Source organism: Thrips palmi, unplaced genomic scaffold (assembly GCF_012932325.1).
Source record: "Thrips palmi isolate BJ-2018 unplaced genomic scaffold, TpBJ-2018v1 HiC_scaffold_10, whole genome shotgun sequence".
NCBI classification, from domain to species: Eukaryota; Metazoa; Arthropoda; class Insecta; order Thysanoptera; family Thripidae; genus Thrips; species Thrips palmi.
The window spans coordinates 14,551,989-14,564,172 of record NW_023144621.1 but is presented as its reverse complement, the minus strand read 5'-3'; the positions used below and the strand labels follow the sequence as shown (position 1 = coordinate 14,564,172).

The 12,184-nt window shown below is 58.2% G+C and overlaps 1 protein-coding gene across 3 annotated transcripts in view; it reads right to left on the bottom strand.

Moving 5' to 3' along the window:
• Positions 1-12,184, bottom strand: part of LOC117654048 (calbindin-32) — a 76,926-nt gene that overhangs the window by 27,324 nt on the left and 37,418 nt on the right. For all 3 annotated transcript variants that reach the window (XM_034400188.1, XM_034400189.1, XM_034400190.1), the window contains exon 3: positions 2,867-2,952. In XM_034400188.1, the coding sequence (XP_034256079.1) occupies positions 2,867-2,952 (86 nt within the window). The remainder of the gene's footprint in view (positions 1-2,866; positions 2,953-12,184) is intronic.

Below are 12,184 nucleotides of genomic sequence, written 5' to 3'. Positions count from 1 at the left end.
CCGTTCCGTCGGACGCGCCTGTCGCGCTTGTGGCCTACCCTCGCCACCACAGGGGCTCTGTCCCCCAGCTGGAAACGGACCCACGCTGTGCACGCAGGCTGGCGGTCACTGTCTGTCTGTCTGTCTGTCTGTCTGTCTGTCTGTCTGCTGTCTGTCTGTCTGTCTGTCTGCCTGTCTGTCTGTCTGTCTGTCTGTCTGTCTGTCTGTCTGTCTGCCTGTCTGTCTGTCTGTCTGTCTGTCTGTCTGTCTGTCTGTCTGTCTGTCTGTCTGTCTGTCTGTCTGTCTGTCTGTCTGTCTGTCTGTCTGTCTGTCTGCCTGTCTGTCTGTCTGCCTGTCTGTCTGTCTGTCAGCCAATCGGCCGCACCGGTGCCACACAACGCCATTCCGTGCCTGAGGCGCCGCAAAACCGTTTCCTCTCGTCGGCTTGCTTGCGTTGCTAGCCGTGCCAGCCGCCGCGCAGCCAGGCTGCTGGGGTGGGCCGGCCCCTTTTTGCGCACCGCCGTTGCAGTGCCGTGGCGCCCCGCCGCGTAATCACGGGGCAGCGTCAAGCAGCGCGCTGTCTCTGTCGCACTCGCGGTGGGGACGCACAGTGGACCAGAGGACCGGTGGAGGCTGCCAAAACTCTAGACGCGTTTTGAGCTCCAGAGTCGCTAAATGGGACTCGAACCGAACGTGTGACCTCACCAATGGATTGCTCTCCGAACGAGGAATCCATTGGTGGGGTCACACGTTCGGTTCGAGTCCCATTCAGCGACTCTGGAGCTCAAAACGCGTCCGGGACTTTGACCGCCTGCACCGGCCTTCGGGCCCACCGTGTGTCCTCTCTGTCTGGCCGCGACGTCTGTGTCGTCTCCGTCCCTCTCGCAGTGGAGACCGAGGGCGACCGAGAAGGAAGGCGGCCGTGTCGTTTTCGAAAGCAGCCACAACGCGTTGTCAGAGGCGCTCACGATACGGCAAAAAAAAACAACAAAAACACATCGAGCGAGCCACCGCGCTTTGCCCGCTTCGTCCGATATCCCCGACCAGACAGAGTGAGAGAGAAGAGCGGCGATGTTTCAAGTGGTTTGAAGTGGGACGAGATAGAGAGAGAGGGCCGACGGGGCTCCCGTCAAAGAGGCGCAGTGGTGGAGAAAAAAATGATCCGTGAGACGAAGAAGAAGAAGTAGCCGCTGAGGCCAACCGATATTATTTTTATTTCTTGCGAGGCTGCTGCGTCACTTTTTCTGCCAAAGTCCATGACGCGATCTGTCACTCGCTGTTTGCTCGCTCTGGCAGGGCCGATCCCGAAAAGCGCGCTGTGTCTCTCGCACCCGCGGGTCGTCCCGGTTGGGGTGCGAGAGAGACGGCAGAGCAGAGGAGCGCTGCGGTTGTGCCGCCTTTGCCGCCTTTGCGGCCGTATTGTCGGCATTATGCATGCGTGGGCCGTTGCGAGTCTGACTCCGACGGGCCGGGCGGGGCGGGCACTGCCCGGGCACTCCGCTGTCCGAAACTTTCCACGCGTCGACTGCCCGACCGACGGCCCCACTGCCAGACCGCTAGGCCACCAGAATGGCCAGACTGCCCGCCGAACTTGTTGAACTTGCCTCGCCGCACAGTGGGCCAGAAGACCGGGTGTAGGCGGTCAAAATTCCGGACGCGTTTTGGACTCCAGAGTAGCTGAACGGGACTCGAACCGAACGTTGGACCCCACCAATAGATAGCTCTCCGAACGAGGAATCCATTGATCGGGTCACACGATCGGTTCCAGTCCTGTTCAGCAAACCTGGAGCTCAAAACGCGTCTAGAGTTTTGTCCACCGCACTGGCCTACTGTGCGGCACCTCGCCAAACAGAGCGGCGTGTCATCTGCGGGTTCCCGCTTCACGTGCACTGTAGGGTACTGTTCTGGAGGGGTGACCCACTGTCAAATTTTGTGTGCAATGATTGAGAGAGATTGTGAGAGAGACAGAGCGACGGAAACGACTCTCGGAACCAGTCCGCTGTGATTGGTGACTTGTTCGCGAGGGCTGGCAGCGTTAATGGAACCCCTAACTTTTGCCCCGGTGACGCTGCATCCAGGTGTTCCCGCATTCAAAGCCCACTTGGATTTCCAGCCTCCCACCGCGCAGGCCGGCTCGCGCTCTGTCTCTCTCGCACTCGCGGTGCGTCATCGACGGGTGCGAGAGAGGCAGAGCGACGGAGTACACCGTTCGGATTCACACTGCCGCTGGGATAGTCCCCGAAGGGCCCGCCAGCCCCCACGTGGCCCGGCCATAAACTGACAACAATGGGCATGGGGCAGCGGGGCGAACGGGGCGGCATTAGGAGGGGCCTACAGTGAGGTGGACGGGAGGGGCAGTAGGTGTAGGTATGATGGAAGCGCGGGAAGGGGAGACTGGCCATGTCCCGCACAGCACAGCCGACACCAACGGACGGCCCTGCGGGCGGCCTGCTGGCACGACCGCCATGGTCGACTTGCCACACCAAACTGAGCATACCGCTTCAAATGTACACACTCCAAAAAATATCATTCTTGACTTATTTTGGACCGAATTTTGACTCATCTAAGTCACGGTTAATTCTAATTTGAATTAAAAATACGGAAAGACGCCCTTTGAGTTGAGTTCCCGTCGCCTTGGAGTTAGTTTCGTTAACCGCGTGACAGATCCCGGGCCACTCGGTGCCGCCACTTCGGCCTGATCCGCCGAAGCTGACCGCCAAATGCATGAAACATGAGCGTCCGAGGCCAAATGTTGACTCCGAAGAGGGCGATAGGAGGACGCGGATGAAGGAGGGGCGGCTCCTTCGCTCTGTCTCTCTCGCACTCGCGGGGGGTCCCGTTGGGGTGTGAGAGAGACAGGCAACGAAGCAGCCAGAGAGAGACTCACTTCAGGGCTGACGTCGGTGGCGTTGGCGCTGGACACGAACTCCCTGAGGAAGCCATCCAGCTCGGTGCCCTCGATGTAGCCGTTGCCTGCAAACAGAGAGCAGCCGTCAGAAAGGCCTACGCACAGTGGGCCAGAAGACCGGCGGAGGCGGCCAAAACTCTAGACACGTTTTGAGCTCCAGAGTCGCTAAACAAGAGTGGAAACGAACGTGTGACCCCACCAATGGATTGCTCTCCGAACGAGGAATCCGTTGGTGGGGTCACACGTTCGGTTCGAGTTCCAGTTAGCGACTCTGAAGCTGAAAAGGCGTCCGGGATTTTGACCGCCTCCACCGTTCTTCTGGCACACTGTGCTACGCGCGACCTCCTCGCGCAAGTTGCTGACAGAGAACTATTCCGTGCCGCAGGCTGGTTCCAGACGACCGCTCTGTCTCTCTCGCACCCCCACGGGTCACCCCACCCGTGCGACAGAGACTGGGCGACCGTTCGGAACCAGCCTGCAGATAGCGATTCGCAAATTCGGCCCCAACTTGCCAGACTTTCCAACACGCTGGAAGAATCGGCCGGGCGGGAAACAGTTTTCGAACAGCGGCACTAATAGGCCAGCATGCCCCGGCCAGCGCACACAATTTTGTTTTCTGCTCGGGGGAAAACAAAATTCTTTCTTTCATGTTGGCAACGCCGGGGCGGCCTGGGACTGCCGGCAAGTTGGGGCGCAAAAGTTGGCCAAATTGCGCCTCTGAGCTCATCAGCCGCGTCTCGTCGTCTGCTATCGACGTAACAGGTGCGCGGGAGGGAGGCGGGGAGAGAGAGAGAGAGATAGCGAAAAAGAAGAAGCAACTGCAATGATGCCCGCCATCTACGACGACATCGACGATGCCAGGTTTTTTTTTTTTCGCGGATAATGACTGTAGCGCTTCTTGGCACGGTGAAGGAACCACCGTTAAAAAGTGCAAATCAATCGCAACAGCACTTTTTCAAACAGTTCTACCAGCGCAAAGTAGTTGCGATGAATAAGGGGCTCAAGCGGGCGTTGGCAGCGAGCAGCAGACTGATTCAGAGAGTCGTTTTCGTCGCTCTGCCACTCTCGCGCCTACATACGAGACGCTGAAAGAGTGCGAGAGAGACAGAGCGACAGCGGCTCTCTGAATCAGTCTGCAGGCCAGCCCGCGGAGCCTCGCTGCATTCGCCTTCACAGCAGCAGGAGCGGTGGACTGCCGAAAGTCGACGCTCTGTCTCTCTCCATACGGCTCACCCCATGAGTGCGAGAGAGACAAAGGGAGGACTCCCTGAATCCATCTGCAGGTGCAAGCGATTGCGCTGCGCGGCTGCGCGGCTGCGCCCTATAAATAGAGCAGCGGGAGGCCTCGCGGGCAAATGCGCGATGCGCGACCGGATCGCGGCAGTGCTTCGCTGCTTCGCTGCCTCGCTGCCTCCCACTCCGACACGCCCGCCGCACGCACGCTCTGTCTCTCTCGCACTCGCGGCGCGTCCGGAGGGGGTGCGAGAGAGACAGAGCGACAACAAACAAAACGGGTCATCCCCGACTTTCCCCCGGCGCTGGGCCATTTGCGTGCGACGCGGCGCGATATTCAATCGACCCAACAGCCGCCTCGTGCCGAAGGGCTGCTCTGTCTCTCTCGCACCCGCACGGGACGGACCATGAGTGCGAGAGAGACAGAGCGACTTTCGGAACCGGGCGTCGGCACCGGCACCGCGTGCGTAAAAGGAGTGGCAAGGCGTGGCAAGGCGTGGCAAGGCGGGCGCACGCACAGTGGGCCAGAAGACCGGTGGGGGCGGCCAAAACTCTAGACGCGTTTTGAGCTCCAGAGTCGCTAAACAGGACTAGAACCGAACGAGTCCCATTCAGTGACTCTTCTGCTCTAGAACTGTCTCTTACTGCTCTAGGACGACTGCCTAGGCCTACCAAGGACTGCCTAGGCCTGCTCTAGGCCTCCTGACTGACGAGGCCGAAACTCTAACTCGTTCCCCGGGAGGCAGCGCGCAGGCGGGGAGGCGGGACGACAAGGTAATTTGTCAGTGGCGGCGAGTGACGGTTTCCGTGACTCCTGATTGGGCGGCACGCTCGCTGACATGGATACGGCTTGTAACGGGGCCCTCTGTCTCTCTCGCACCCACACGACTGCGAAAGAGACAGAGACGGTCTGCAGCGAGCGAGATGCCACGGCAAACTACTTTGTTATACGAGGGAGTAGTTCGTAAATTACGAAGTATACTCATTTTCTTTGTAAGCTTATGCTCAAAATACTTTGTTATAACCAGCTGCTTTTCATTGGAAGGCCTTAAATAGGTCGTAAGGTTTTCTCAGTGCGCATACTTTAGAACATGGGAAACTAGGCATCCCAGGTCGGCAGTGTAGGCAACCCACTCGAGCAGCAAACCGAACAAACGTAACGCAGGGCTTCGCGTACGAAACGTCCTAAAAGGGTCGTTAAAGCATCATCTTTCTCTGCGTGTTGTTTGGAACTTTGACAGCAGCGGCATTGGGGTGCCATGCCCGCTCGCAGTGGGTCACCGCGTGCATCCCCCCCCCCCCTCGCTGAGTGAATGTAGGCCCTACCCCACGGAGAGGGAAAGTTTTTATCTTTTTTTGAGGGCGGAAGAGCTGTGCCTCTCAAAACAGCAAGAGCAACAACAACAACAACAAACAGTGAGGGCAACTCAAACAACAACAACCCCACCGTCAACGTGTCGCCCCGCGCTATCACGGCCGTGATGAATAGACTCCCCGGAACGCGTTTCCGCCAAACTCCCAAATTCCCTCACCTTTCACCCGCCAAAGTCACACATACCGAACAAAAAGGTAAAAAAGGGAACTGTTTACTAGTGGCGTCACTAGTTCCCCGTTTAATCTGGATGAAAGGCCGGCGGGCTAGGGCGCCCTTCCATGCGGTGTTTGCACGCATTCATGCCGACGATCAATACGATCTGCTCCGGGCAAGCCGTGTACACTACACTGTGCATGGTAGGCCGTGTACACTACACTGTACAGTGGGCCAGAAGACCGGCGGAGGCGGTCATAATCCCGGACGGGTTTTGAGCTCCCGAGTCACTGAGTGGGACTCGAACCGAACGTGTAACCCCACCAATGGATTGCTCTCCGAACGAGGAATCTATTGGTGGGGTCACACGTTCGGTTCGAGTCCTGTTTAGCGACTCTGGAGCTCAAAACGCGTCTAGAGTTTCAGCCGCCTGCGCCGGTCTTCTGGCCCACTGTGCACTGTGCATGCTACCATCGATTGGACCGGGCCGTGTTTGCTCGCTGTTCATACACACATTGTTAAATCCCGAAACGCCCTACCGCGGAGACGGCCTCCAGCGGCACTAGCAGGCTGGGGCTGACGACGGGGTTTGCCACCACACCACGAAAAACAAAAACAACATCAGCAGTTTTGGTACACCGTTTTGGGTGCTGTTTTTTCTCGTGTTTGCTTATTTCGGGACAGGGGTTCACGCTGTTTTTGTTTTCGGTGCTTTCGGAGCGCTTAGCCTTTGTAACCCGGACTCGCGTTTCAAATGCGCTGAATTTAATTTTTTCTCCACGCACTTTGGCCTTGGCCTGCGGTTGTCGCAGATGGTGGTATAGTTATTGTTTTTTTTTATTCTCACAAAATCGGGACGGCGTCCGAGTTTTAGCTTCTCCGTTCTGTGCCCTCGCCGCATGCTGGCGTTCGGAGGAGCAGAGCACAGTGGGCCAGACGACCGGTGGAGGCGGCTAAAGCTCTACGCACGTTGTGAGCACTAGAGGTGCTAAACAGGATCGAACCGAACATGTGAACATTCCAATGAATACCTCGTTCATTGGTGGGGTCACACGTTCGGTTCGAGTCCCATTTAGTGACTCTGGAGCTCAAAACGAGTGTGGAATTTCGGCCGCTTCCGACGGTCTTCTGGCCCACTGTGCAGAGGTGCACGCAAAACCAACGAGGGCCGGGAACGTGCGAAGCCGAGCAGAGCGCGGGCGAGGCGACGGAATTCGAATTGGTGGCAAAACCCTCTTCACGAGTTGACAAATTGCCGACCCTCGGCCCCGCGTGGCGCCAGCAAAAAGCGGCCAACGACCAACATCATACCGCATCGCGAAAAAAAATTCAGCCCGCGCAGGGAATCGAACCGGGTTACTCGCTCTCCCTGCGCCGAACATACGGTCAGTCTCGGCCATCATAATCCCCTGTAGCGTCCCGCAGGCAGTGGCGCGTTGCCGCATGGAGCCATGCATGGCCTGACGAATGGCGCCGATCGGCCTGATTGATAGTGGACGAGGCCTCTGCAGAGAGGGGGGGGAGGCATGAGGGGAAAGGGGGGGGGGCGCTTGAGGTGGCCCCCTGCGGCGCTCTACAGGCTATCCGTAACAATGCCGAGGGCCCAGCGCCCCGAGAGAGGGAGAGGGAGAGAGAGAGAGAGAGAGAGAGAGAGAGAGAGAGAGAGAGAGAGAGAGAGAAAGAGAGAGAGAAGGGAGGGCGTGGTAGTCGCGCGGTTGCATTAGACTTGCAAATGGCGTCAAGATGTGTGTCTGTTCTTCATAATCCATGTAGAAGCGCCCCCCTCGAGACTGCAGCCACGCCTCGCCACTCCTCTCGAGTGGGAAACGCGCGTGCAGGCGCGCGCGCACACACACACACACACACACACACACACAAACACACCCTGTACCTGGGTACGACGAGTTTCGCATCCGGCGGCGCGGAGGAGTGCAAAATGCAAAAGAACCGTAGTGGTACCGTTAACGTGGAGGCAGCCGTAAAAGTGCGGTACTCTTCGATATTCACACTACTAGACAGCAGACGCATGTTCGTAAAAGTACTTTTAGTATTATTTGTCTTATTCATAGATCGTCATATTTTCTGTACGCTGCATATCCGGAAGCAGGTGCTACAAAATGAGAAAGCCGTTCTGCGTAGATGCCAAAAATTGACAAGCTCAGCCGTAATGTTCATCAGCTGGACAATTTCGGCGCTCCGGCCGCTTGGAATGCCAAATTTTGGCAAGCTAGGGGGAGTGTTTTAGACATGTTTGCCAAATGTCTGGCACTTGCAAACTTGTCACCAGCGTCGTTGCAGTACACAAAACATTGCGGGCCAATTTAAAGCGTAGACGACCCACACCAGCGTGGGCCATAAGACCGGTGGAGGCGGTCAAAATCCCGGACGGGTTTTCAGCTCTAGAGTCGCTCAATGGCACTCGACCGAGCGCGTGACCCTAGTAATGGATTCCTCGTTCGGAGAGCAATCCATTGGTGGGGTCACACGTTTGGTTGGAGCCCTGTTTAGCGACTCTGGAGCTCAAAACGCGTCTAGAGTTTTGGCCGCCTCCGCCGGTCTTGTGCTTGTGGGCCACGGTGCGGTGCGGTGGGCCGTGGCGCGTAGCGGCATGCAACAATTGGCGATGCCCATCAAGTCCCTCTCTGCATGAGGCATGAGCCGGCTCAGGCCCTAAAGTCGGCCATCCCTCTTTGTCACGCAGGCCTCGAAGCAGCAGCCCGTATTGACTGTGTCTTTATCCTGCATAATAGATTCATAACGAGGCTCAAGGCCGAGAGGGCAGGCGGACAGACAGACAGACAGACAGGGCTTGCGTGCCGCGGGGGCGGGGCTGTGGGCCTGCATGGCGTGTGCACACTGTGTGCAGCAACAAGTGAGACGGAGAGAGGGGAACCAGAACGACGCCCCTCTCTCTCGCTCCCTCTCTTTCTGGCCCATCAAGTGGCGTTAAAGGGCTGTCCAGGACCAACAGGCTTCGCAGGGCCGGGGGGCGGTGAGGGCGGCCGAGGGCGGCCGGGGGCGGCCGGGGGCCTAAATGGACGGAATTAGCGCTACACTGTATTTATGGGGCGAGGTAATCCGATCGGAATTAATCGACTTTCGGGTTGACTCTCGAAAACCGCCAAAACCGACAGTCAAGTGGCGCGACTAGTTCCGGCGGCAACATGTTCTTTTATTCACGCAGCTGTGCGGTTTGGCTGCTGCTTTTTTCAGTAAAAAAGTGAAAACGTGAAAAAGGGGAGTACGTTGCGTCTGCGTGTTCGCACTAACGGGGCGTCCCGTATAGGTGGGAGAGAGACAGAGCGACGGAAAAGACTCTCGGAATCAGTCTGCAAGCGAGACCGCGTCAGCAAACGGTCTAGTGGACTGATTCCGAGACTCGTTTTCGTCGCCCTGTCTCTCTCGCTCTCACAGGGCGTTCCATGAGGGTGCGAGAGAGACAGAGCAGCGAAAACGACTCTCGGAATCGGTCTGCTGGGAACGGCCTTGTACCGACGGGCAGCGAGCGAGAACCGAGAAAAACCGCGCCAGAGCAGGTGTGCACTCGGGGACTCGGGTCCCCCTCATTGAGGATGGCGGGCACGAAAGAGTCCCGCTTAATGAGAACGGCGATGCAGAGAGTGAGAGAGAGAGAGAGAGAGAGAGAGAGAGAGAGAGAGAGAGAGAGAGAGAGAGAGGCGTGTATTGTGTTGCGCGAAAGGCTAAAACCAGCAAACTTTTGCCGCAGAAGGCAGGCGGTACGGAAGAAGGCGAGACTCGAGCGTGGAGTCGCACAGTGGGCCAGAAGACCGGTGGAGGCGGACAAAACTCTGGACGCGTTTCGAGTTCCAGAGTCGCTAAACAAGACTCGGACCGAACGTGTGACTACTTTCGTAACAAGGAATCCATCGGTGGGGTCACACGTTCGGGTAGAGTCCTGTTTAGCGACTCCGGAGCTCAAAACGCGTCTAGAGTTTGGGCCGCCTCCACCGGTCTTCTGGCCCACTGTAAGCCGCCGCCGCACTGATTTCAATGGAGCGCTCGAACTACTTTTGTCCTCACCGCAGCGACGGAGGGGTGAGGGGAGGGGGCCAAAGGAGCGGGCAGCCGTCGCTCTGTCTCTCTCGCACCCAAGCGGGACGCCCCATGAGTGCGCGAGAGACAGAGCGACGGAAACGCGGACGAGCGAACGACTCTCGGAACCAGTGTACTGACTGAGCAGGCGAGGGAGGCGAGCGCCCGTAGCGCCTGTGAAGTCCGGGGTAGGCAACACGCTGGGCGCGCGTGCTGGGCGGGACGGCCCACCTCGTCCACCGCAGGCGCTCACGCACCCACCCAGCATTCGCAGCATTCCCAGCGGAACGCACAGACTGTCGTTCCAAATTTTACTTTTCCCAATTTTCATGCTTATTCCTCTTTTCTTGTCGCTCTATCCCTCTCGTACATACAGGCATTGCCCAGTAAGTGTGGGAGAGAGACAGAAGCGACGCTGTCACGCGTGTTTTCTTTTCGACCGTTCGCGAGAAACAGAAGGCGTTAAATCTGCGAAGGCGCTGCTTTCTGCTTCACCTACTTGCCCCCCCTCTCTCCCTCGCCGGGGGGCGAATGACGCCGCGGCACGCTCACGCACCGTAAACAGCGCGGAGGTGAGAAACTTGCCGCTGCCCGCTCGCAGCACTAGCGACGCCCGCGCCTGTTTCCGAGAGTCTCACTCTGTCTCTCTCGCACTCATGGGGCGTCCCGGCGTCCCGCATAGGTGCGACAGAGACAGAGTGACGATAACGACTCTGCTGCAGCGGGACTACCAGTCTTGCAGTCGTCCAGCCCCCAACTCAGCGGCCGTAAATCCGGTGTAAATACTTGAGCAGTTTGCGAGGGCGTCCTCGAGCCGCCTTAGAGCGGCCTGCATTAGAGAGGCGTGAACAAGGCGCCGCCGGGCGCTGTGCGTTAGAGAGGCGACCTTGTCGTCATTGTCAGGAGAGAAGCGAGCATAACAGCGCAGTGTGAAAGGGGTGAATTAGAGAGGCGTGCTTTACAGAGGCGTTCTTGAAAGATGCGCGATCTCTTAGAGAGGCGTACTGTAGAGGGGCCTGCTTGAGAGAGGCGTGCTTTAGAAGTGCGCGCTAGAGAGGTGTGCTTTAGAGACATGCGGCGCATAAGAGAGGCGTCAAGGGCCGTGTAGAGGGGCGCACTTTTGAGAGGCATGACGCGGCGCCCTCGAGAGGCGTCGAAGAGAGCCAATTGGAAAGGCGTGCCTTAGAGAGGCGTGCTTTAGAGAGGCGCTGCAGCACCCCACAATGGAGCGACGGCCAACTAAAGTCACACTCCGGAGAGGAATAATACGCCCGCCAAGGACAATATCTCCCCCCGGCCGTGACTGGCTGGTGGGTCCTCAGCGCTGTGGGAACTCGCAATGGACAGGCTGCTCGAGGCTGCTGTGCTGCGTTTTTGCCGCCTCGGCCGGCTTTCGAAGAGTTGGTGAAAAGAAGTGGGAGGGGGAAGGGGGAAGGGTGAGGGGGAAAGGGGAAGGGGGGCTAAGCCGTGTTATGCCGGTCCGGTTGAATGGGAGTCGACAGCCCGGCCGAGAGGATGAAGGGTTGGCCGAGAGGAAATTTCCCGTACCGTCTGCTGAGCCGCCGCACAGTGGGCCAGAAGACCGGTGGAGGCGGTCGAAATCCCCAACGCGTTTTGAGCTCCAGAGTCGCTAAATGGGTGTCGCTAAATGACAAACCCCGAGGTAAAAGAGGCGGGGCCACTGCCAAATGTCACGGAAGCCATCCTCCGACTGCCCTCCTCTTTACTATCAGAACTAACCGCGTTTATGATGATAAGTCCGCGAAATACCCTTTTATTACCGGGCTTCCCGCGGCCCGGGACATTTGCGCGCGTGGGACGGGGATTTCGCTAAACAACAACAACAGCGCGAGGGACGTCCTTGTTTTTACTGCTGGCCGCGTACCTCTGTCAGCGCGAGGAGGCGGACGCGCCCCGCCGCACGCGGAACGGACGTCAGCGCGGTCTTCTCCGGGATGGGGGGGGGGGGGGCGTCAGCGGCGAGACGGGGCCAGTCCAGTTTAGTGTGCACGTCGCAGAGGCGAAAAGGAAGAACAAAGGACCTTTGCAGACTGATTCCGAGAGTCGTCGCTCTGTCTCACTCGCACTCATGGAGCGCCCTGAGTAGTGCGAGAGAGACAGAGCGACGAAAAAGACTCTCGGAATCGGTCCGCAGCGCCGCGACTCACCATCGCGCTGCTCGGAAAATTCAGTCCGGTCCCGGACGGGAGTGGCAGCGCTGGCTAGCGCAGCGCGCGGCTATGCATTTTGCTTTCTTTCATTCCTTTTCTCTCTCTTTACTGCTCCGCGGGTGCGAGGCGGGATTTTATGTTTGTCGCTGGATGCGTGGCCCGGCGCGCGTGCTTGCCTCTATATACCAATTCGGACGTGTATGCGGTTACGCGCGCGAAATCGTCCACAGCGGGTTCGGGGAAGTGCACGGGTTAGTGAAAAGTACGACCGATTCGAGTGAAAGTGGAGTGCGCCTCCATTCATGCTCGCAA